Genomic DNA, 23857 nt, shown 5'->3' with positions numbered 1-23857 from the left:
TCCCCCCCAGTGAATTTGGCACGATCTGCATCATTTCAAGAGGAAGCTGCGGTGTGTACTTGTGTGTCATCACGAGCTCTTTCTGCATCTTCAACCTCCACAGCAACATCAAAGAAGTTCATTGAAGCAGCCATGTCCCACGTCGACCCGAACCCGTCCAAATGGAGGCAAATAGCGTTGAGGTAAGTGTTTTTCTTGAGAGCTCGTGTGCTGTTAGCACACGTAGCTAGCTAGCCACTACAGTACTACAGTCGGAGTCGCCGCGGTTCATGTTGAAGAGCCGGCCAACAGACACTTCTCACGCCGCGGTTAGCGTCGTCCACATGGACAGGGCACATGCTAATTGCCGCTAACCCCCCAGACGGCGGATATGACGTTCCATTTGCTTTGTCACCAATAAACACCTTAATCATGCTTTACAGTAAATTATTTATGTGTTATTGTAAAGTAAAAAAGAAAAAAAAGAAACCATAATACTAATCTGCCGTGGATTCGACCTTAATTTTGAATTCGGAATTTCTTTAAAATGACGATAAGTTTCAGATTTGAGCATTTAACTACGAGTCAGCACTTTCGTCATGTCACACTTCTGTATAATTGTTCCAACATCAGCACTTTCGCCACTGTAGAAATGCATACTGTATTAATATGACACAATACAAAAAAAAATCTTTTATTATTTTGTATGTCATCTGATATGACGTTCCATTTGTTTTGTCACCAATAAACACCTTAATCATGCTTTACAGTAAATTGGAGCCCATAGGTAAATAGAGGGTTAACTTTTAGGAAAATGAGACGTTCAAGTCTCTACACCCGTTGAATAAAATATCAAGAGGTGTGACATTAAGTAACGCGTTTTTACAACTTATTCTCTTGTCGTGTCATATTTTTTCAGGAAAGTTAAATAATGACCTTTTTTCTTTTTTTTTTTTTTTTTTTATTGTTGTACTGTATATTGAAAACGGAATCCCGCTTGACCGCACACGTGTGCTGTCCAGTCCGATTTACAACAAACGCATAATTTTCTGGACTTCATAGCCAATCATTTGCCAAGAAGTCGCGTAAGTTCCGCCTTCGTTTATGCGCTAGCCAATCAAATCAGACCAATCATTTCCAATGAGACAGCCGAACTTCCTGTATTCCAAAAAGCACGTTGCAGAAAGTCCAAGTTCCTCTCGCCTCCTAAAATTCACATTTTCGGACAGTTATGCCAGCTCCAAGGTAAGACAGCACTTGTGACACCCATTCTGAGATGTAAAAAGAAACGTTGGCGGTTACAGGACGGTGTAACTTGATTGACCGAACTCATTTTTGGCCATGAATCAGAATGAAGAACGTGTCACATTCTGTCAAGTCCGAACTATTTTCGCTCGTTCTTCAAATCTGTTTTTTTGTGCAGTATGTCACTTTTTACACTAGACAGTCAGTTTGTGCTGAAGGTTGGTTAACATGTTATCGTGACAGGAGAGACTTTGACCACAGATAGCACATATGGCAATCTACTGAGGCGGGCAACCTGCGGCTTGTGGGCAAACCCATCAGGGGGCAAATTTCATCAAGTGGGCCATAAAGGGATTTTATGTAAACAAAATGTTCCCTAAAAACTGTCCAAATAATAAAAATAAAAAAAATCAAAAGAATATTCCATCTTTTGGGCCATGCAATTCTAACCCATGTATCAAATCTTTTTGGACTCTACAAATGCTCACCATAGTCATAACCGCCTAATAATCATCAACAATCACAATACAATAGAAAATGTTGTCTCTGAATTAAAAACAAGAAAAAAGCTACATTGTTACAACTGTTGTTACAACACATTCCCCCCCCCTGACACCCCAGTGAAAACACACTTTTCGGGATGGGCAATCCCCTGCTGGACATTTCCGCAGTGGTGGACAAAGACTTCCTCGATAAGTAAGTGTGACAATCTTGTGTAATTCCTGTCATATCTGCAACTATCTGTGACTAATGACACAAAACTGCTGTCTACTACTTTGTGTATTTGTCTTGACTAAGGTACGGACTGAAGCCCAATGACCAGATCCTTGCTGAGGGCAAACACAAGGCCTTGTGAGTAGAACAATAATATATAATAAATACACGCATAAATCAATAATACTCAATGTTAAGCATGTGTGTTGGAGCCAAATAAGGGCTCACGCTGGTCATTCATCCCCAAGCCTAAAATAGCCACGTGGTATATTAGCCCTCAACATGACACGCCCACTATTTGGCAACACGAGGGTGCAGCCAACAATGAAATGTTGCTTCAAAAGTCGTTACAAATGTATTTTCAAGTCAGAAATGTATTTGTAACTGTCTTTTTCACAAATCGTCGATGCGTCTTAAACATCGGTGTTTTGCATGAACTACACATGACGAGGTGGCCCGTGACAGGTAAACACGCGTGTTGCTCACATGACACCAGCGCTGACTCTCAGTCCCTGGCCGGCGTCTCCGCTCGGGGGAGAGTGCAGATGGCGCCGCTTTGGGGAGTCTGTCTGGGTTCACGTGGCGCCCGCGCGGAAAAGCCTCGCCATCTGTAGCACGCACGACGGGAGCCCACGCCAATATGCCGTCCAATATGTCAGTCGCAGTCGTCGACCGGAGACGTTTTCACCTTGACGTCACTTGCGGCTGCTGCCGTCTCATCTGCACTGAACCCAGATAAGGCTTGTTCTCAGAAATCATGCAACACGAGTGTGACTTGTAAGTGCAAAAGTGAACTTGTGAACTCTTCGCATGAGATTGTTGAAGGGCTGTCTCCCCGTGTGGTCCAAAAGTGAACTTGTGAACTCTTCGCATGAGATTGTTGAAGGGCTGTCTCCCCGTGTGGTCCACTCGGTGTTACCCTTGTTACGTGGACGCCACACACTGAGCACCCAAATACCAAATTGGTTTGAAGTGAATTATTTTTACACTTGAACAGCTTCACTAGCTTCATACAAAGATGTAGAGTTTAACTTTTGGTATAAATGACCAATTATATGGAAGAAAAAAAAAAAAGACCTCTGAAAGGTGAACAGACGGAAACGATCACGTACGGCGATTGCTTTCAAGGATTGACGGCGGACATCAGCTGATCAGCTGTTTGCTTGGGCAGCGAGCGCTTTTCCCTCTTTGGTGTCCACCAGGAGGCAACAGTCGCCTGCAGTTGCTCCTCCTCGGCCTCCCGCCGGCTTTCCAAGGAGCCTCGGCAGGAAATAACATGTCATCGCGGTGAACGCCCGCCTCCTTTCTGCAGGAGATTACAATGTGGGCAAACACGCGATTCCAGGGAGGCGCGGAGCATTCGGCAACACTCTAAAAAACAAAACAAAAAAAACAACCAACAACATATTACTGCTATTGATCAGAAGCAGTGTGTGTGTGGGGGGGTGCTTTTTAAAACCCCTCCATTCAATGATAATGAATTGTTGACTGGTCTTTGCAGAGGTTTTTCGCTCGCAGCAATTAAGTTCATCAATCTTCTTCTTCCTCTGCGCTAAAGGCGGATTAGCCGCCGCCGCGCCACAATTGCAAACTGCTCATTATATGGCGTGCGTGAGCCTCTCTGCCGCATGAATAATTCAAGCCACGTTAGCAAGCTGGCGGAGGGAACAAGGGGAGGTGTTCCCGAGGAGGGGGTGCGCAATGTTGAGACGCACGCACGCACGCACGCACGCACGCACGCACGCATCATCTTCGCGCCACACGGTAGATGAGCGGAGGGGCCTCCGCGACTGGCGTGAGAACGTCGCGCGCAACCCCCCCCCCCAGCCGCTCGCACTCAATCGGCCTACCGGGAGGGGAAGCAACAAAGAGGGCATGGCAAAAAAAATTCTGGCTGTGGGTGACGTCCTCAGCTCAGCTTGCCTCCAGTCTTTGAAGGCCCAACTAGGTTGAAGTGAGTGGAGGAGCTTCATTTGGTCAGACCTTATAACTGCGAGAAAAAAAGTGCTTTGCTGTGATTCATAACAAATTTTTGTTTTTTTTTGGGATACGCCGATCAGAGGCGATGGCCATTGTTGCACGGCCCCCCCCACCCCGCCCCCTCCGGGCGATACCACCACTTGACAGGATGCTCTCATGCTCGACTGGGTGTGTGGACACCTGAGGACCGCCCCCCCCGCCCGGGTCGCGTTTGTTTTTCGGGCGTTCAGAGGGCAAGGAAGGACGTTTGGGTTCACGACAGCGTTTCATTGCAGTCGCCTCGTCAAAAGTTGAGCCAACGGCACTTTTCGAGTGCCTCTTGCTGGCTTCAGATTGCTTGAAAAAGGCCGAAAATCGACACATCCAGGTTGTCCGCTTTGGACTTCTGGACGTCATCCAGCCTCGCTTGTCAGTCTCGCGACGACGGAATGTCTGTCGCGTCGCCACATTTCGGTACGCTTGTCAAGGCTGCAGCGAGACAATTTGAGAATGAATTCAATCATCATTTTTGGAAATACAAAACGCCAACAAGGAAGGCGCAGTTTAGTACAGGACGGAGTGCATTCTATTGTACCCGCAATGTCAAAAAAAAGATCCAACCGAATCCAAGGCCACCTTTCGTGGGAGGAGCTTGCTGGACGCTCCACGAGGACGGGACACATGTCCGTTGTCCCGCCTTTGATGCTTGGAAAGTTTTGAATGAATGTCAGTACAAAAGTGGAGCATGAGAGCGGCTAAGGCTGATGCAATGGCAAGGCGGGGGAGGGGGCGATTATGTTCTAGTTCGACATGTGTTGGCGGCCAGCAGGTGGTGCACCAAACATGATCCACCAAGCCCGCTCCCCCACTCCACCCCCCCCCCCCCCTCCTTGCCAATCCTTTGCTTGGATGCTCGCTTTTAAAGAGCATTTGATAATTAATATGTGGGTGTCTCAGCTGCTGCATTAAACTGTGCTTCATTCAGAGACAAAAAACAAGCATGCTCAGGGCTATTTTTAGCTATCTTTGATGCAACCCCCCCTCCCACCCTCCAGCAGCCACACAGGAAAAGCCACGGATGGCAGCAGCCTCTCTCTTTAAACGGGCAGGCGAATGTAGTTCTGGTGGGCTGCTGTTTGGGGGTGATGTGGGCGAGTTCACACGGGGCCATATGCGCCCCACGGTGGGGGGAGGGGGGGGGGGGACCCTGGACGGCCGACCTCCGAGATAAGCAGAACGTCTCCTCTGCTTTAAGTCTCAATCCTCGGGAGGAAAAAAATGCCAGAAGCTTCCTGGCGTCCTTCCGCTCAGCCGCCCGCCCCTTCCTCTTTTCCGCCACTGTCGCACTGTGACAAACAACGCCGCCCGCCCTCTGCGGTGCAAGGAAAGGCAAGAAAAGAAAAAAAAAAAAAAAAAAAAAAAACGGTGACAGGAAGCGATACGTGTGAGTGCCGCCTCATTGGGTGCACGCAGTCCTCACACTAACGCCAACGGAATGGAGCTTTTCAGAAAAAAAAGGAAAAAAAGCACAAAAACCAAAATCAAGGCTGCACATTTGTCATTGCAACATTGTACTGCAATTAGGCCCCCATCACGGCCGTGTAATTGCGCACTCGTTAATTAATTGTGCCCCCAAAAGCTGGAGGTAATCGGGCCTTGTTTTCTCGCGCTCAATGGGGATTTCGCCAAATCGTCCGCCATAGCCCAACAATGTGCCGATGCTTTTGGCGAACGGGCGCTCATCCCGCTCTCGATTAGAGCGCGTCGCCGAGGCCTCCGCTCATGACTCATTTGCGCGCTGAGCTGCTGCTTTTTTTCAACTCCTCGTTAGTAAGAACGCCCCTTTCAGTCTGCGTTCATCGTCCTCGCTGGCTTTGGAATTAAAGTACAGCTATCTATTTCCAAATGTCGGAAGTAGCAAAAGTCAAGATTTTGCACAAATACAAAGGCCCTAGTACAGATCCCTGGAAAATCGACTTGAGGATTCCCACCTCTGCCACTTCAGATACTGGGCGGCTTTGAATTAAAGGGGAATGCCTCGTTTCAACTAGTGGGCCTGCATGGAATGTTTGGGTTGACTTCCCCTTTAAAAAAGAAGAAGAAGAGAAAAAAAAGCACTTGTTTTTCTAAAGGACGAGAAGATAATTATTGATTGGAAATAAGAAAAGATAAGGCTCAACCTTGAGGAGTGCGGCACCGGCCAGTAATGAATGGGGCTGTCTGGCATATCGATTTTGAAACGGATAAACTGCCGAACCCCCTCACCAAGGCTTTGACAAACAATTTAATTGGAGCGAGGAAAAAAAATAAAAGCATACAATGCGCCTCGCCCTCTCTTCCATCTACCTTTCAAGCACTTTTTTCTTTCCCCGCCTGTCAGCCTGACCTATGGAAACAATTACGGCGCATCGGGCCTCCAGACTGCCACGGAATGTCGGCTAGCGACGCACATGCCGATTGGGGGGGGGGGGGGGGGGGGATTCTCATCAGCCGTGGGACTCGTCTCCAATCCCGGGACGGGGATTTCTCTGAGGCCCCCCCGTCAGGCAGACACATTGCTGTGATCCCCACAAAGTCGTCTCAAAATCAACTTGGCGACATTTTGCTCATTTCCAGCCGCCCCTTCAAAGACAAACTTGTCCTTGTCAACAAGCTCTTAGCGATTACTCGATTATTAAAATAGTTGTCTGTTGGTCATCGATTCGCGGTTGATTAATTTTGGCACCGGTGGGTGAGATTGGCTTGTTCCTGGAATGAATTCAACTTGTCAAGGTACATCAAAGGCCAACCAATTGGACATATCGGTTTTTTTTTGTGTGTGAACTGAGCCCAAGAGTGTCCGCTTGCTCTCGTTAAGACAGAGCTAATTGCCCCTCCCCCTCATGAATGGGCCATGGCGGCCAAGCGAATGCGCCCCCCCCCCCCCCGGTGGCCTCTCGAGCAGTGATGGAAGAGAAGCTTTTTGATGGTCCCCCGTCCCGGCGATTTGTTTCAAAGTGAGCGAGGCGATTAAATCAGGACGGGCGGCGCCGGCGTGATCGTCAGAGAAAAATGAGCCCCGGCGCGCTCAAGCACTCTTGCAGGCGCTTCAGCCCTCCCGAGCGCCCCGATCCGGTCGAGCCATTGATTAAACGAGACCTGTCGGCACTCGACGGGGATTGTCGGCCACTCATCCGGTCGTATCGAGATGGGCTTAACATCATAAAGGCCCGCGAAGAGAAATGGACTTAAATGGGGCTCGTCTCGCCTCTCGGTGGAAGATCTTAAGAGGAGCAAGTCTTGAATTATTGCCTCATGTAAATAATCTACTCGTCTTATTTTTTCGGGGGGGTGCTCGGGATCAGACTGAAGAGGAAGTCATGAGTCACTTTAAGGCACTTAAAGTACTTTTGGATGCTCTCGTGTTTGCCTTTGATGGGAAGCTGTGGCAGTTGGGCGGCAATGACGGGAATGTAAACAAGCCAGTCCTTGGGAGCCCCACCTCGTGATTTAACGTGTGAGCTCACTGATATTACGGGTTCACGAGAGGGACAAATTCAAATCACGGCAGTCCACCGGGAGGCAAGAAATTTCATCTGAACAAACCGCAAGTCAAGTTATTTTATAAACGCTAATGACGGTACGTACTGTAGTATTTGCGTTTTGGATGTGTGCCTTGAACTGATTTGCTGCCAGCTGTTTCCAAAGCAGAGTTGCCCGTGTTGCCAGCTCTTTGACAGCACTTTGACTCATCTTTCAAGAGCCACAGAATATTGTCTTGTGGGACGCACCGAGACTCCCAAAGACTCAAAAAAGCTTGTTTTCCATTCTTCGGTCATCAGCAGTAGAACGTGGGTTAGTATCTCCCAAATGACCAATTTCTGAGGAAGAAAGCTGAGAAAATTAGCTTTTTTTTGGGGGGGGGGCTGCTGTGCTCAACATGGAAAGATAATAATATATTCACAGGCAGGAGTTGAACGTCAGTGTCTTTTTTACATGGCCTTCCTCAATCAAGTTGACAAGCCGAGAGCCGCCTTCTAATCTTTATCTTCTTGTCAAAACCGGTGCTGATCTCGTCTCCAAAGCGACTGAACGCTGCCATCTACAGGGATCTGTGAGTCACTCCAAACCCGCAGCTGGGCGAGAGCCTCTTTGAATCAGAAAGCCATTTGCCAAGGAATTGTTGGCCCCGCGCCGTTGGGGCAACTCTCCTTCAGCGGAATGTCTGACTGCATAGCTGAAATGTCTCGTCAAGAGAGCCCCACCGGCTTCGTGCTTGTGTAAGCACACTTTAGTGGCTGAGGACATTTTGTCCAAAACAATCCCTTCTATTTTTTTTTTTTTTTCCTCCCCCTCCCTCTCCTGCCACTGGCTCAGCAGATCGCGAAGGGCTTTTCTCTCCGTAAATGGCCAAAGGGAGGCGGTTGACGCCGCCCGCCGCTGCTGTGGGCTCACATTTTGTTTGCGGGCGGAAAGGGCTCCAGGCAGCTGCTCCCTTCTGGGATTTTCGGGGCCCCCATGCCGGCCCCCCCCCCCCCCGTGCTATCTGCTCTGAAAGGTGGAGCGAATACTTCCAGGAAGGAGGGGGCATACGGGAAGCGGGGTGGGGGTGAACTCCTCAGAAGCTGATTTGAAATGACTTCTGAAGTCCTTTGGCTGCCTTCATGTTCTAAACACCCACCGTGCTTTTTAATTCCTCCTTTGTGGAGGAGTCATAACAGGTGTCTCGGGGTGGATTTCCACCCCACCGCCCGGCTAGCTTATTTTCCACTTGCATGTAAAGTTTTTCGCAACATATCCCGGTCGCCTTGGACCGCCCGGAGACATGATATGAAGACTCTCTTTGAAGCCGCAAAGGTTACTTTCACAGCGGCTCAAAACTCTCGCCGCGCTACATTAAAACATGGCCAGAGTGCGCACCGCCATCGGATGACATTTTGACGAGCAAGCCGCGGCCGATTATTGCTATTATAATTGAAATGGCAGCTGCCTCGCCGGCTGTGTAACAGACGACAGGATGGTGTAGTTGAGTCAAGTAGGAGGAGCCCCAAAGCACAGCGAAATGTTCCGTTCACACCGAAACGTGAGCGGCATGGACGCAGGGCAAAGAAATCCAGCGACTGCGCTTTTGAGGGGGAGACTTTGCGTCGTGCAAAATAAATGCTTCAGGAATCCAGCTGCAGTCATGTCAACAGTGAGCCCGCCAAATTCACCGCACCTCCAAACGTCGGTCTGAGACTGGACAAAGTTTTGTGAGGCCCCCTTCGGAGGCCGGAGCAGCTTGTTTGGGAATGCGCTTGTCATGCATGCGTTTATTTGCTCACAGTGTGTTCAATCAAGCGGTTGAAAGCGCACCTGTGCGCCACGCGTTTGCCGTTCCAAGCCGATGTTTATCGGTCCCGGCCGCGGAATTCCAAACCTCGGAATACGTCTCACCTCCCGTGTAAAATGATCCTCAAATGGGAATGCCGCTTGACACCGCGTAGCGCTTTGTTTATGCAAGCGGCCACGCTTGTGATTGAGCTTCTCTTCCACGCTCGCGTCACCGAAGGTGGAATTCTCGCGGCGACTCGGCCCGTTTGTCGGCGGATTGCAAATTCGTCTCCAAGCGGGCGGTCTTCCTTTTCGGGAATGGGGTGGACGCGTTTACGCAGGCGTCAGTCCCGGCGTGAAGAATGCACATTATTCCCGTTTGCGGTTCCCCAGACAAGACGAGTACCTTGCGGCGGCGCATCGGCGCTCCTCATTTAAAAATGGCTTTGCAAAGATACGGGATCGATTGAAGTGTTCCGCTGGACGTTTGTTAGCTCACGCTAGCCAGTCCGCACATGGACTTCCTTGGCGTCGTTTGAGGCCGTAGCAGCAAGTGTGTGAATGTGCTTTTGTGTTTATACTTTCCTTGCGTTTGTTCAACAAACCTTTGAAGGTGCACCGGCGGCTGTGGGATGTCGTAGGACACACTTTTTCTCTTCAGTGTCAGACAAAAACACCAAGAGCAGGCGGCAACGCTGAATAAAGGATTTTTAACTTGTTTTTTTTTTTTTTTTTACAATCTTTGAAGCTTTTAACCGTGTGTATGTCTTCTTTTTAAACTTCTCTTCTATTTTGAATACTGTGAACGGTAGTTAACCATCTATTGTTGTATGTGAAGTGTTTTGAAATTCTTTTCTCTTTTTGTGCGTGCAAAGTTATATGATCATCCTTGAACATAAAAAAAAAAAAAGAGACACCTTTCAAATTGTGCTTTCTTTTAAAGATTTGAAGAAATTGTCAAGAGGAAAGAAGTTGAATATCACGCCGGCGGTTCCACGCAGAACTCTGTGAAAATCGCCCAGGTTAGTCCTTTGTCTGTGCCATTTATCAGAGGTGTCAAATAGAGAAAGAAAAGCCTTTCATAATATTTGGGCTATTATCTCCTTGGCCCAATTTCCCCGAGACGCGTCAATTAGAGAGAGAAATTACCAGCTGCGACGCAATTGGCGTGTCACAATAAATTTCATCAGGCAAATGTTCGCTGAGGTGGGTGGCTACGTCAAAGAAATTGCTGCTTGTCCAAATCTTGACTGGCTGTCGGAGTTGGGAGAAGATAATTCATAGCATCTCCTGGTGCGCCGATGCTCACTCTGCTCTGCTTGGAGTCAACAGAAGCAACCTGCTGAAAATGAGGTCAAATGAGGCCAAATGCTAATTGGGACTCTCATTGTGTGTGTGCGTGTGTGCGCGCTTATTTTCTTTATAATGCTTGCACTTGGTATTCATATGCAGGAGTTTGTATGTTAGCTGTGTACATCAAGTTTTTTTTTTCTAGTTTTCATCAATTTTCAAGAGGAAGTCAACCCAAACATATTTTTCTCAAGAATATTTTCTACGCTAGTTGAAACAGGGCATTCTGATGAATATTGCGTTTATGGACTATAGCAAAATGCACCCGTTTTTGTCCATCTCAGGGGGCGGCCATTTTGCGCCCATTTGTCGACTGAAAATGACATCGCAGTCGCTCGACTGCGATGTCATTTTCAGTCGACAGACGAAATGGATAGAAACTGACAGAGTTGAGGTTGGCCTCCAGTCGGCGACTGAGTAGGTGTACCCCCTCACAGACCAAGATGGAGGTCTAAGCTCTTGACGAAAGGCCCAATCTCGACGCTTGCACATTTCACCCCCCCCAAAAGTTGGGAGTTGACCGCCGAAGCGTCCCTCCACTTCCTTGCGAACGTGAAGAGAATGACATTGACAGTGGAATCGAGAACGAGCTCAGCCAAGACGCCCCGCTCGGGAAGTACGTTACAAGCTCCGCTGTCAAATCAGGCGCAAATTGTCCTCATGGGAGAAATTGGACATGCTCCCCTTTTAGCCAAGTCAACTCGGTTGCTCCTCCATCGGCATGGCGCGGCCCGCTCCAACGCTGCAGAGCTTCCTCCCGAGGAAAGATGGCCAGTGAGTGTTTCCCTCCCACGCCCACCAGCCACACCTTCGAGTTGCTCTTCTATTTGAAACCAGCAATTCACAACCGGATGAGCGCTTTTAGACGACTTGACAAAATCTCGGCCGACGCCGGAGCACCCCCACACGGATCAATGATCGACACGCCGACTGGAGCGCTTCGTCAGAGGTTGGAACGGGGGTTAAATAGCGCCGCTGCGTCCAAGTCGGGGATCAAGGAAAACCTGAAGCCGGCCGGGCCTTAGGAAGAGGCCCGATCGGTGGGAATCGGATTCGGTTAAATGAGAATTGACCCAACGCAAGCTTAGACGGACGGATAAGTCTCAGTTGGCCTCACTGAGCTTGCATTGAAAGCGTCCATGTTGTCGGACCCGCCGCAGCTTTTGGAGCGATTGCCTCTGCCGGGGAAGTGCGTCTGCAAATTGGGTGTTTTCATTGGAATCCCCAACAAATCGGCCTCATTGCCTCATTTGCCAAACAGACTTTCAACAAAAAGACAAATGACTTTGGCGGCGCTGTTAACGTGTCACTAAGTGATGAGGCTTTTTGTGATTTATTCCGATTTTTCTGCAGCCTTCGCAGTCCGTATCATCCGTTTGCAGCGATGTCTTAATTACCGTTTGGAAGGAAGAAGGGGTGGCGGGGGGGGACGCCGTCTCTGTTATGGTTATGATGCCTGTTTAACATTTCCTCAGACCTGGTCAATTGCAGGGGGGCTGAACGGGGGCCCAGGCTTCGGAGCTCCTAATTGGAAAGGCATGTGCGCTGTTGAAAGTTTGATTTCAAAAGCAGAAAAACAAAATCCCACACTGCAGCGGCTCCGCTTTAGGAAACAGAAGGTTTGATGTCTCATTGACTTATATCTCCGGGTGAAAATACGCCATGACCTAATGTTTGGCTTTTACAGCTCATTCCGTTCAATAAATAAAGAGCAGTGACGGGCTAAATGAAGAAATTCCTGCGCCTGGTAACACTTAGCCACGACGACGACGACCGCCGCAGGAGAAAGAGTGGAGCTTTTGTGTTGCCAACCGCCGGCGTAGGACGAGCTTTTGCCCACTTAAAAAAAAAAAAAAAAAAGGAGAAGCCATTAGGCCTTTTTATTATTACTTCTAGCTAATGACTCGTGTTAGCGCCGACATTCTTTGTGACTGGACGTTCGGTATTGGTGGCTGAGGTCTTCCTACGAGCGCCGACCTTGCGCCTTCATCAACGTTAGCAGCGGCCGAGCCCATTAAAACCCTCGCGAGTCTTTCGGTTACTGCGGCTTCTCAAGCGCGTGCTTGCGAGAAAAGATTCAAGTTTATGATTTGACGGCACGTTAGGCCCGCCGAGCGAGGCGGCCAAAAGCGACTGAAGTGGACCATCGCAATCAAATTACAGTCTGCGATTTCTTGGCCACACGCGGAGCAATAAAACACCACGTGAACTGTGTTCATTTTTTTTTTTTCTTTGAACCACAAAAACATGGCGTGATTGTCAAGGAATAAATAGACGGCCACAAAGAAGAGGAGATGAAGGGGAGAGTGTGGCGATTTTGAGAGGCTGTTGGCAGTGATCGCTGCGATCCAGGTACCGTAATGCCCTCACATGTAGGCAAGGAGAGCCACAGTCGCCGACGCGCATTGAGGGGCTGCCGTGGGCTTGTTTTTTTTTCGATTTTACTGAGTATAGCTGACAGTAGAATTTATTGGTCACATTTCTCTCCTTCTGTGGCTCAAGTGTCGCCTAGCAACAAGAGAGGAGAAAACACATTTCAATATTTGGGTTTAAAACCATCATTTTTTTCCTTCTCTTTAGGAAACAAAGACCGGCCTGCAATTACCGTCACCGTTTCTCCCTCGCGAGTTCAAAAGTTGAGCGAGTTGTCGCGGCGTGCCAGGCAATAAATGAAACCCAAATGAGTTTTTTTTTTTTTTTTTTGGGTTCAGATGGAAAACCTGACAAGGGGTGCGTCTGGAACAGAACACCGCGCCTGTTCAACTTAATCAACAGCTGTTTTGTTTATCAAGTAAAACCCGGCAGAAGTTGCTTTTGAGTCGTTTCAGACCCGACCGGGCCGGATGGAAAACGCGTCGGTGAGCGCGGGGAAGAAAAAGGCGCAGTCGAGTGACAGCCAGACACAAATAGTCATGGCACTTAGCGGTGCTCCTGACATCCTCCGCCCACGCCGCCGCCGCCCTCCCAACTAGCGAGGGTGGGGGCGGGGCGGCGGGTTGTTGCGGCCCGTTGAGTCGGAAAGACTCTGCCAAAACGGCGCTTCGCCCTCACATATAAATTGCATCATTAACATTGGCGGGATTATTCCGAGCTCTCCCAGCGGGTTTATGGCGGCAACAGCGGCAGCTCAACTTAGCGGCTTGACACTCACAAGACGTGCCACTTTCTTGAGCGGATCCGCGGGATGGGGGGGGGTGCGGGGGGCGGCTGTGCTGCTTCTATTCTTACTGAAGCTTTTAAACAAACTCAGAAAAAGGATGACCAGAGGCTCATTACCTGCCCCGCTGACGGCAACTCTTTGGGGGCGGCGCCAAGTTTAATGGGGCCGCGTGGCTTCACTCACTAGCTCAGGCACTTTTAGTTGCAATGCTCACTGAGTTACGAACTGAAACTTTCAGATGGAAATTGTGCAAAAGCTACTTCTCGGCAGGTAACTCAATGCTCAGATTTGACATACACATAAATAAAGTTGTATTGTATTGTGAACCCGTAAAAGTGGCAACTCTTTCATTGTAGCTGCGTAGGTCCTGCCCCCCCCCCCCCCCGCCCCGCCCTTTCCTCAGATCAGCAGGCAATTAACTTGCGATTACTATCCGAGGTCGGGGTTAAGCTCCGAGTTAAAGGTTGAAGCGGCAAACATTTGAATATGATCCTCTTACTCTATTATCCCCGTTCTCCGCCGCCCGCTTCTACCTCACGGCGAGAGAGAGTACATAACGCTACATAAAACCCCTCGGCAATTATTCTTCAATGAACATGCTCGCGATGTTGAGTCCATGTGATTAATGTGGGATCCCCCTCCCCCCCAACCGCCCCCGCCCTCCATCTCCCACCACCCGCTACTGTCCGGCTTCTGCTTACCATGCAAGTTTCCTTTTCACCTGAACAAATGGCTCCTTTGCACAAAAAGTGCCAACCTTTTACTTTTGCTGGAGGGCGAGCCGAGCAGCAGTCATAGGAGCAAGGAGCAAGGGGGGGGGGCAATGGCTTCCGGGGGGCCGGGGGGGTGTATTTGACTCCGGCGAGCGTTCAGTAAAGCAACGTTTATTTTTGTGCTTTGGCCTGTAACAGCCGCAGGAAATAGCGCAAGTCTCTTGATCGGTGAGCAAAGCCTCTTGAGTTACAGCTCTCTCACCCGAGCTCTTGGACTCCATTTTAAAACCATCCGACCCCCCGCCCCCCCCTCCGCCCACGCATTGATCGCGCGGTCACCGGGGCACGGACCGGTCGCGTTAAACAACCTGCCGCGGAAACGTTGCTTTGTTGATAACTGAGCAAGATTGTTGAACGTGGCCACGACGCAATACCGGGAAGGCCTTTGCTTTCCCCAGACTCATCAGAGCCGTCATGTCTTTGTACTACCAGGCGAAAAGGCTACTCCGGCGTTTTCAGTCCCGGCTGGATTTTGTTGTCAAATTGAGACACAAGTGCGAACTCCCAACGTCGCGTCCAAGAGCAGCTTTTGTTGCGAAAGCCGCCTTTCAAAAGCAGCTTAGCCAGAAAAGTGGTCAAAGGCAATCGGCAAGCGCGGTTCCAAAGTGGGGATCTCATTTTCTTGACGTCTCCGAAATGTCTGTGTCACGCCGCGTGATGTAATTAGCCGGCTGTGCCAACCTCGGGAGAAATGGGAGCCGCTCTACCAAAGCGAAGCGACTCCAATTACCGGAATCGGTGGCAACAGACTCTTCCAAAATTAGCGAGCAAATTGCGCGTTTCACAACAATGTGTTCAACTTGCAGTTGTCAGGTGCTTGAAAAGTTAACATGACACCGCAAAGATGCTCGTCAGCAAGCAACTAATGTCTTTGATTTTTTTTTTTTTTCTTTTTTCTTTGTCCTTCTCCTGACACTGTGAGGTAAACCAACTCGTGTTTCAAACGGGAAACCACTTCGAATCAATTCTCGAGTGTTTGTTTTCTCTTTTTAATTTGGTGAACTTGCTCTTAGTTCTTGCATTTTCCTTTCAAATAAGGTTGACGGTTTGACGCCTGCTTTTGGATTTGAACTGGGGCTGTGGAGCCAAGGTGAGGGTTACAAAGTAGGGTTTCGATCAAAAGCATTCCAAAGCAGAGTTAGGGTTTTTGAAGCCAAAGTTCGTGTTTCAAATTTGCGCGTCTTTGCGCTAACAGCAGCGCTGCACTTTGATGAGATTCGAACTCGGCCCCGTTGCAATGCCAACCGTGCGAGTCGTGCCACGTCACACGCACACAAAATGCGATTGCGTACCTGCCAGTGTTCACAGTGGTCACAATTCGCCGAGCGCATTGGGAATGTCGCCCTTTCGACGTCAAGCAGCCCCCGCGGGATTAGCGGCTGCCGATGAGCCGTCGGCTGCTTTGTCGGCCGCAATAAACGCTAACCAGAGCACGACAACGAGGGTGTCGTTGTCGCCTGCGCTGGCGGCGAGGATGGTGACAGCCTCTCGTGTCAAAGCAGGCCCATTCGGTTCCCACCATTCGCATCTCCCCGCCAATTAAGATAAGTAGAGTTTGAATTTAGCACTGTGAGATTTTTTTTTAATAATCGGCGCCTTGGTCATCTTCACGCCTGACTGAGTGGCTGTCTGATGAGATGGCGACGCTAATCAGCGCAGTTGTCGGCCATGTTCGTACGCAAAGTCAGTCAACAGTCGCAGGCGATTGTTTTGATGTGAGGCTCACAAATTGGATATTAGGGTTTCAAATTAGGGTTTGAGGTTAACGCCAGGGTTAGGCTTTAAAACCAGGGTTAGGTTTTCAATTTAGGCTTTGAACTCAGAGTAGGATTTCAGATTAAGATTTCAATCTATGGTTTGGGTTTGGGCAGGCCGGCTGTCTTAAACTAGGACACGTTGTGCTCGCCTCTCCACAACAAAAGGCGAAGCGCCGTGACAGCCTCTTCAGCACCGAGTGGGCGGGAGAGTGAGAAGACGCAGGGAGGGGAAAAAAAAAAAAGAGAGATCCAGAGTGGAGGAAGAGCCAAAGGGAGGCTTGCGTTCGGCGGGCCATTCCTCCGCTCGAGCTGTTACCACAGAAACTGAGACGCTGCCCAATCACTCAGCGCTTCAAAGCCTCAATTACGGGCACGTCGTCATCCGTCTCGAGGCGAGGCCTCGGCATCCTCGCAGTCACACACCCGCTTCAGTCTTTCATTCTTCCCTTGACCAAGCTCATCTCGCGTGTCCGTTTATTTAGTACAGTTGATCCCCCGCATACTCGCGCATTCGCCTATTCAACAAATAAAAAAACAAATAAATACGTTCCTGGGCTTTGAAAAGACACATAAATTCATCGATGAATGAGTGAATTTGATATTTGCTTTTTGTTCCTGTTTTCCGTGAAAAATACTCATCATAGGTTTATCCCCATTTCAACCCCACCCCAACTTTTTGGGGTCTCCATTTGAAATGCCAATGCTCCCAAACTTGTTGCCGTAGGAACGGGACCCCTTTGTGTACCCTCCGTCATCATTTGCAATATCCAGTTAAGATTCATCCCACATTGTTTGGTGGTGCACTGTGAAATTTTGCTCCTTTTTAAATATGTGCCTCGGCTCATTTAGGCTTGAGAAACACTGCTCGAAGCCCGTAATCTACTTTCTAAATATACTTGGCACATTATTGGACTTAGGATCCCCAAATGTCATTTGAAAGTCATCTTGCAACACTCGCCATAAAAGAATGCTCTCTCTGTCCTTTCTCTTGGAGATAGCAGAAGATTTGCAAACACAAATCTGTATGCGAGTATGTTTGCATCCCACCATCTGCGGCCAGCGTGGACTATTTCCACGCGCATGGCTCCATATGGCACTAATGTACTGTACATAAACAGAACACTCGCAGAGCAAACAGACCTTTGAGCATAATGAATTTTGTCACGGCGACTATTACGCCATGAAAATAGCACACGTTTACAAGTCGCTCGGGGAAGTGGGCGCTTTGCCTTTCGCAGGCAGACGGAGAACGGCCGCCGTCGCAGTTGGGCCGCTTCAAGCCCGACTGTCAAGTTGAAAAATGCGCCTGCGTTGAATATTTTCCACGACACGTTGAAAGTGACACAATGAAATAAATTGTGGAATTGGCAACAATCGCCACTAATTGACATCCACCCAACAAGGTTTATAATTGCCTGCAGACGTCACAAGATGGCGGCAATGCGCTTTTTTTGGTATTAGACAAAGCTATGGCATGACTCAGGGATGTTCAACTTCCATGATGTAGGGGGAACGACACCGCAAAAATGACAGTTCAGTAAATAATAATACTATAAATATAATAATATATAGTAATCATAATGATGATAAAAGGTCCACAAACGACAAAATAACCACCTACTGTGATTTTGTCTTTTTCTCCCTCCCCAATGCAAAGGGCTCCCTTGCATAAAAAAAAGACAGTTCAAGGACGGCACAAACTGCTGAACAAACTAACATTACGTGCAAGAATTCTTTTTGTGTATTTTTGACAATAATAGATAGAATCATGCATTTGCCCAAAAGCCCCTAGAAAACAGATTTGGAGAAAAAGAATTGCGGTCCACTCTAGCAGAGGTTTCAGTTGCCAAACTAAATGACGCTCCTCTCCTCACTTCAACATCGGAACACGCCACAAGATTGTGCTAGCGCAATACATTTATCCTGGATATGGCTGTGACAGTGAACAATTTGTCTTCATTTCCAGCCCCAGTTGAATAAAAACAAGGAATCCTCTGATTGAAAGTACCTCATGTGATGAATGAATGAGCAGCCTAAAATACGATGCTGTACAATCACGCGCATCCATGCGCGACATGTAAATCAGTATTAATCGGTGTCACCTTGGCCTCAGACGATTCATTGGCGTTTCCATAGACTTTTGTTTGGCCTCTTTTGAGTGATGCGAGGTGTGCGTGGCGTCCGCCGCCCGCCCATCCCCCTCCGCGCGCCCCCCCCCCCCGCCCCCCCCCCCCCCCCCCGCCCGCCCGCTGCAGCTAAACATGTTATTGCAAAGTGGGTGTAACTTCCCCGTGCCAGTCACAAAGTGCTGCTTTGGCGTTTCTGCAGTGCCGCGGCTGGCAGCTGTTTGCAATTTTGCGTGACGGCTCTCGCAGAAAGACGAGAAAAGCAACCCGGGGCCGTTTTCCCCGTCGTCCGTGATTAGAACGTCGTCTTGGTGTTCGGCGACCATCGGCCAAAGCCGATGCAACGATTATTATTCCATGTCAAAGGAAATCATGATAACAACGTGCAATGCATGACAGAGGTGGGCTGCTCTATTCCAATAAGTAACGACAATAAAATAGTCCTACAAATCGATATAGTCAGCAGACAAAACTTTAAAATATACGATTCAAAATGAATATGATCATTTATTGAATATGATTAAAACATCAAAGAGGTGGTTCAAATACAGAATGACATTTCACCAATAATACACCAAAAAACACAAATCAATCCATTTGAATTGGGGAAAAAAATTGCTCATTTATTGGATAAAAAAAAAAGTATTTATTGATATATTTTTTTTTCCATTCAAGATATTTTTTGTGTTAAAACAACTATGTTTGAATTATTTAATATTTCCAATGTCTTGACAGCTTTGCTTTCAGCTAGCATAATGCTAGCACTCAATTCAAACTGCCATAGATATGCTGATAAATAGCATCGCTAGTTAGGGTGTTAGAAAACTTTGAGCAACAAACGGTGCATTGACACATGTAAACAGACAATATCACAATACTTACAGGCATATATTTTTTTTTTATCATCTGCAAAAAACAGCGCATGTTCCTGCTAATTACTGAGATAATAGTAGTAGTTTTGAAACTCTTCTTTGTTTGCCTGCATGACTGTAATACACTGCCCGCGGAAATGTTTATAATTAATTATAGAGTGCTATTTTCCGTATTCGAATAAGAACGATACAAAGGACAAGGGCAGTTTTGCTAAATGACCTTTCACCCCCCCCCCCACACCAATTTATTTATTTTTGTCTCCACTTTGACATTTGCAAGTTTGTGATCATAAACGCCAAGGTGCATTTCTTCCAGTGAGCCTCTTGGCACGTTTCACAAATATTTGTGTTGAGCTCCGCTGTGTGACTTACTGCATTTTCCACAAACGGAGAAAACAGCAGCGCCTCGCTCGTAACGCTTCACCGCCGCTTGGAGCGCGGCCGGAGAGTAACGGCCCACGGAGGATTTGTCGTCTCGTACGCCGCTCCCGCGGCGCTCTTTCCTCCATCGTCCTCCCGCCGACGTTGATTGACCTTTTAGGAGAGATTTCCGCAGCACTTGGAGCGGCGCGACCTCGCTTCTTCTCTTGAAGAGCTGCGGTGCGGGCCAGCGAGTCGGCGTCCGGCTGCCAAAGCCAACAGGAGGCGCCGCTGCACCAAAGAAAATAATGAAAAAATGTGCACTTTACGGTCCATTTGTGTGCTGAAAACAGGCTCGCACTGTTTCTCGCCGCCATAAATTGGCGGAGAGACAAACATCTGATTTGTATTGTTTTTGCCTTTGCCAAGAGCGTCTTGTTTTCGTGGTTCTTCGGGCTTGAGGTCAGGTTTCAGTTCGGGGCAGGGTTGACGTCCAAGCCTTGTACAGTATAAGGCTAGTTACAGGACGCGTTGTTTGGAAGAAAACAAAAAAGTCATTGTATTATTTACATTCCAAATGTAGTTCACGTCAAAGTCACATGAAAATCGTACCTAACTCAAATTTGTCCGTAAAGATTTCATCTCTAGTAGTTTAGTAAAAAAATGAAATCTATCTGAATTGTGCTCGGTCGTGTCACTGAAGGGAGCCTGCTTGATTTTTCATTTCAGTGTTGGATGCAGGCTGAAGGTTTTCGTTTGGGTTAAGATGGTGTTCAGTAGGTTGGAGCTAAGGTTAAATTTAAGGTTCAGGTAGATTAGGTGGTTTAAGTTTGGCGTTGGGGATTGATTGGGTTCCAAGTAGAGGACGGGTTTTAAACCTCAACCAGGGTAGGGTTGAAGGCTGTGTTTTCAGGTCAAGTATTAAGGTAGGGTTCGTCTTTGGCCTCAGGTTTGTTGTCGTCATGGTTGGAGGTCATGTTTCAAGCGTATGTTTTCGGGATAGGATATCCTCTCTCTTAGGCAGACGGGTGCCATGACCCGATACGGTCACGTTCATATTGTTTCCGAAATCGATACTATTGGCGTGTCCCCACGCCGTTTTACGCCTTATTTGCCAATTTAGCAACCCGACAGCGACGGGATGCTCTTAGCGGGTGGCGGTTTCGGCTCAGGCTTGAGGAGGAAGTGTGAAGGGGTTTCTCTTGTTCCTCCTGAAATCATTTGCCACTTTTAATGTCCGTGAAGCTAACGATAGGATTGTCCAGAATTTGGAGGAGGTCTGTTGTTGTAGTCGACGTTACCAAAGCGCCTCTGCAGCCACGAAAGAGGGCAGCTGGGTCAATCACTCTTGGCCCTGTGCGCCCTTCTTCAAGTTTTCCAGCGCTCGCTCTAATGGGAGAGCACACATGAATTAGATCAAATTCACTTTCTGGCAGAGGGGCGGCCTCGCTGGCGCGCAGAGCAATAATCTAAATAGCAATCACATTAGTCACTCGGGTTCCGTTAAACTGGAGCGCGTTGTCTTCTTCTGGCCGTCGACAAAGCCGTAGCAGCGTTCGCGCCGTTGGCTCGGCGGGTGTTGTGTGTGGCCGGCGGCGCTGTTTTTTTTTGGAAACGCGCTGCCCTTGGCGTAACAGGCCGGGCGTATAACGCTTCAATCACGTTTCCATCGCTCTCGTGGGCTTTTGTAAAACACACACGACACGCGGGGCGGGGCCCGCATCGGCCGCGTGGACGCCGGCCAAGCGCATTAATGGCAACCAGGCCGAGTCGGATGACATTGTTATTGCAGGCCTTCCCGGGAAAGTGCGGCCGGCTGAAAATCGAGATTTTGATTTATAGCGCCGTCCGAATGTGCCTTTCGAACCTTCCGCCGAGGGGGGAAAAAAGGGCGGCGATACTCGGAGCACAAGGGCTGGCGGAGCAAAACGGGGGTTCCCCTCCTGAGAGTGTCCACCTGCAGCAAGCAGGATCTAACATTACTGTGTTGACTGGAAGCCGCTCAAGTGGTGAGCGCTGGGAGAAAGTCTTGCAGGCACGCTTGTGTTACGGCTGCCGCGGAGGTCTCGGTTGACCGCGCCGTGGATTTTCACCAAAGTTGGCGCACGAGTAGGAAACAAAACACAGGCTTACCTTTCCTTGTCTCCTCGCCCCGGTTTAGTTAGCGGACGGTGTGGGGGGGCTGCGTTCCAGACACACCTGCAATAGGCAAAAAAAAAAAAAAAAATTGCAATACAAAAAATGTCTCTGCAAAGACATTTAACGCGATTAAATCATTTTTTTTGAAAGCATCGTGAAAATGTGCACAGATAATACTATGCGTATTGTGTCTGTGTACATGCATGTGGCTTTAAGAGGCGGGGCCTGGTGGAGGTTTTACGCAAATATACAAATTACGAAACAACTGCATAGCTGTTTTGAAAATGTGAACAAGTGGAGGATTGTCAACAATGTAAAGTCTCTGTGAATTTTAAAAGATTAAGAAGCAAATGTGAAATATTAGAATTAAACAAATGAATGCACAAATTGTGCGGAAAAACTTTTTTTTAAAGAAGAAACACGTAGGGGAATACATTTTTTTAATTGACAAAATGTGAAAAAAAATTAATGGAAAATAATTAGCAATTTTTTTTCAAATATTACCAAATGCAAAACAAGTACCTATACACTTTTTTTTTTTAAATTGAATGCAATAAAATAAACATTTAAAACTGTGAACATACCATTTTTTTCAACCTTCATCCCATTTAAAACATCTACCAGTGTTTTTTGCAACACAAAATGTAAAACCTAGTTGTAAACTTTTTAAAAGGTACAAAATGTGTAGCAAATTTACAAAAATGCACCAAAAAAAAAAACAAAAATGTGAAATATGGAAAAACATGCACATGAAAGAAATGAACAATTTAGTTTTTAACATGAAAAATGTCAACCAAATGTATTATTTATTCATGCATCGACTGACCTAACTAGAAATGGTACTTGTAGATATCGCGGCATCCCCTTATTCACCGGTGTGCTTTACGGCTGCAAAACTAACGTTGAAGGCAGAGTATTCGTTTGTAGCCTTTTGTAGAGGGCAGCGCCCCGGAAAAAGGCCTCAGAAAGCCACTCGAGTGATGATGTCGCTGCCGTCTTCAAGATGACATTTGTCTTTGTTTGCCCGCTGATGGATTGAGCCTCTCGCCGATGTAAAGATGTTGCTCCATTTGTTTTGCTCAAGTGCGCTGATTTACCGGCGGAGTCCGGCGCCGCGTTAACGAGAGCAGAGTTACGACGCATTCCTTGTAATATCGCATCTCGCTGTTTATTAGCCGCTCGAAGTGATGATGCGAATCCCCTTCTTTATGGTTTGGCATTAACTGCCTTATTTTTCACGAGAGACGGGGCATCGGATAATTTATCACCGGCGGCTCACACGCGGGCGGGTGGGGGGGAGTAGGACTTAGGGGGGGCTGGGGTGAATGATGGATGGCTCCGGCGGCGTTGTCTGGCGCGTCGGCACCAGCCAAAAGGAATGTGGAAGGTTATCGGAGCGATAAATCCAAAGTTTTTCGAGGCGTCGCTCCTCGAGCCTCTCGCCGTAAGCTGTCAGGAAAACATACAAGAAGACCTGCCGGATAGATAAGAGAGAAAATGGATGGATGAGAGGTAAACCGGCCTTTCATCGCTCTGCTCTCGAACCTGGCAGGAACTCTGCCGGAGACATGTCCACATAATTCCAAAAGGAGATTACAAACACTTGAGAAATACTGTTTACCAAGTTATTTTTCATAAGAAAAGAAAAAAAAAAAAAAAACGTATTTAAGAATTTGTATATTATATATATGAATAGTCACAAACATTCATAAGGAGCGTTTCAATGTGACAGGATGACTTATTAATGTACAGCCTGTTTAATTCGTTGAATCAACTCTCCTTGCAATGCGCAGAAAGCAGTCTGATTGAATGGCGTCCGGCTCAAGGTCAGACAGCAGCTAAGAGCTTTTTTTTTTCTCTCTCTTCTTTTTTTTCTGCTTACCTGTGCAGACAAAATGTAAGTCGAGAAGCTCCTCGCTGATATTTCCATCCGCCGAAGTCTGCAGAGGACATAAAGACGCCCGCAACTCGATAGCAGGATGGTTTTTTTTTTTTCGTTTTTTTTTTCAGCCTGGACCCGCAGGACCAATCGTATCCGAAGCCGAATTGTCAAAGTCAAGTGTACAGGTTAAGGTGCAGACGATATATTAAAGATCCCTTCCCACGCACTCGCTCGTGTGCACCCGAGCGT

General features: G+C 47.9%; 1 protein-coding gene across 2 annotated transcripts in view; it reads left to right on the top strand.

Annotated features, from left to right (window-relative positions):
• Positions 1-23857, top strand: part of LOC147128764 (adenosine kinase-like) — a 63704-nt gene continuing 39847 nt past the window's right edge. The window contains exons 1-4 of one of the 2 annotated variants that reach the window (XM_086017363.1): positions 1-182; positions 1846-1920; positions 2023-2076; positions 10133-10211. In XM_086017363.1, coding sequence (XP_085873489.1) covers positions 133-182; positions 1846-1920; positions 2023-2076; positions 10133-10211 — 258 coding nt within the window. In that variant the 5' untranslated portion in view covers positions 1-132. Of the gene's footprint in view, positions 183-1072; positions 1225-1845; positions 1921-2022; positions 2077-10132; positions 10212-23857 lie in introns of those variants that run through there. The other variant, XM_086017362.1, reaches the window with a different exon arrangement.

Source organism: Filicampus tigris, chromosome 19, assembly GCF_054856515.1.
Source record: "Filicampus tigris isolate MCC_2025a chromosome 19, RoL_Ftig_1.0, whole genome shotgun sequence".
NCBI lineage: Eukaryota > Metazoa > Chordata > Actinopteri > Syngnathiformes > Syngnathidae > Filicampus > Filicampus tigris.
Note: the sequence above shows the minus strand (reverse complement) of the source record. Positions and strands in the feature narration are given on the sequence as shown.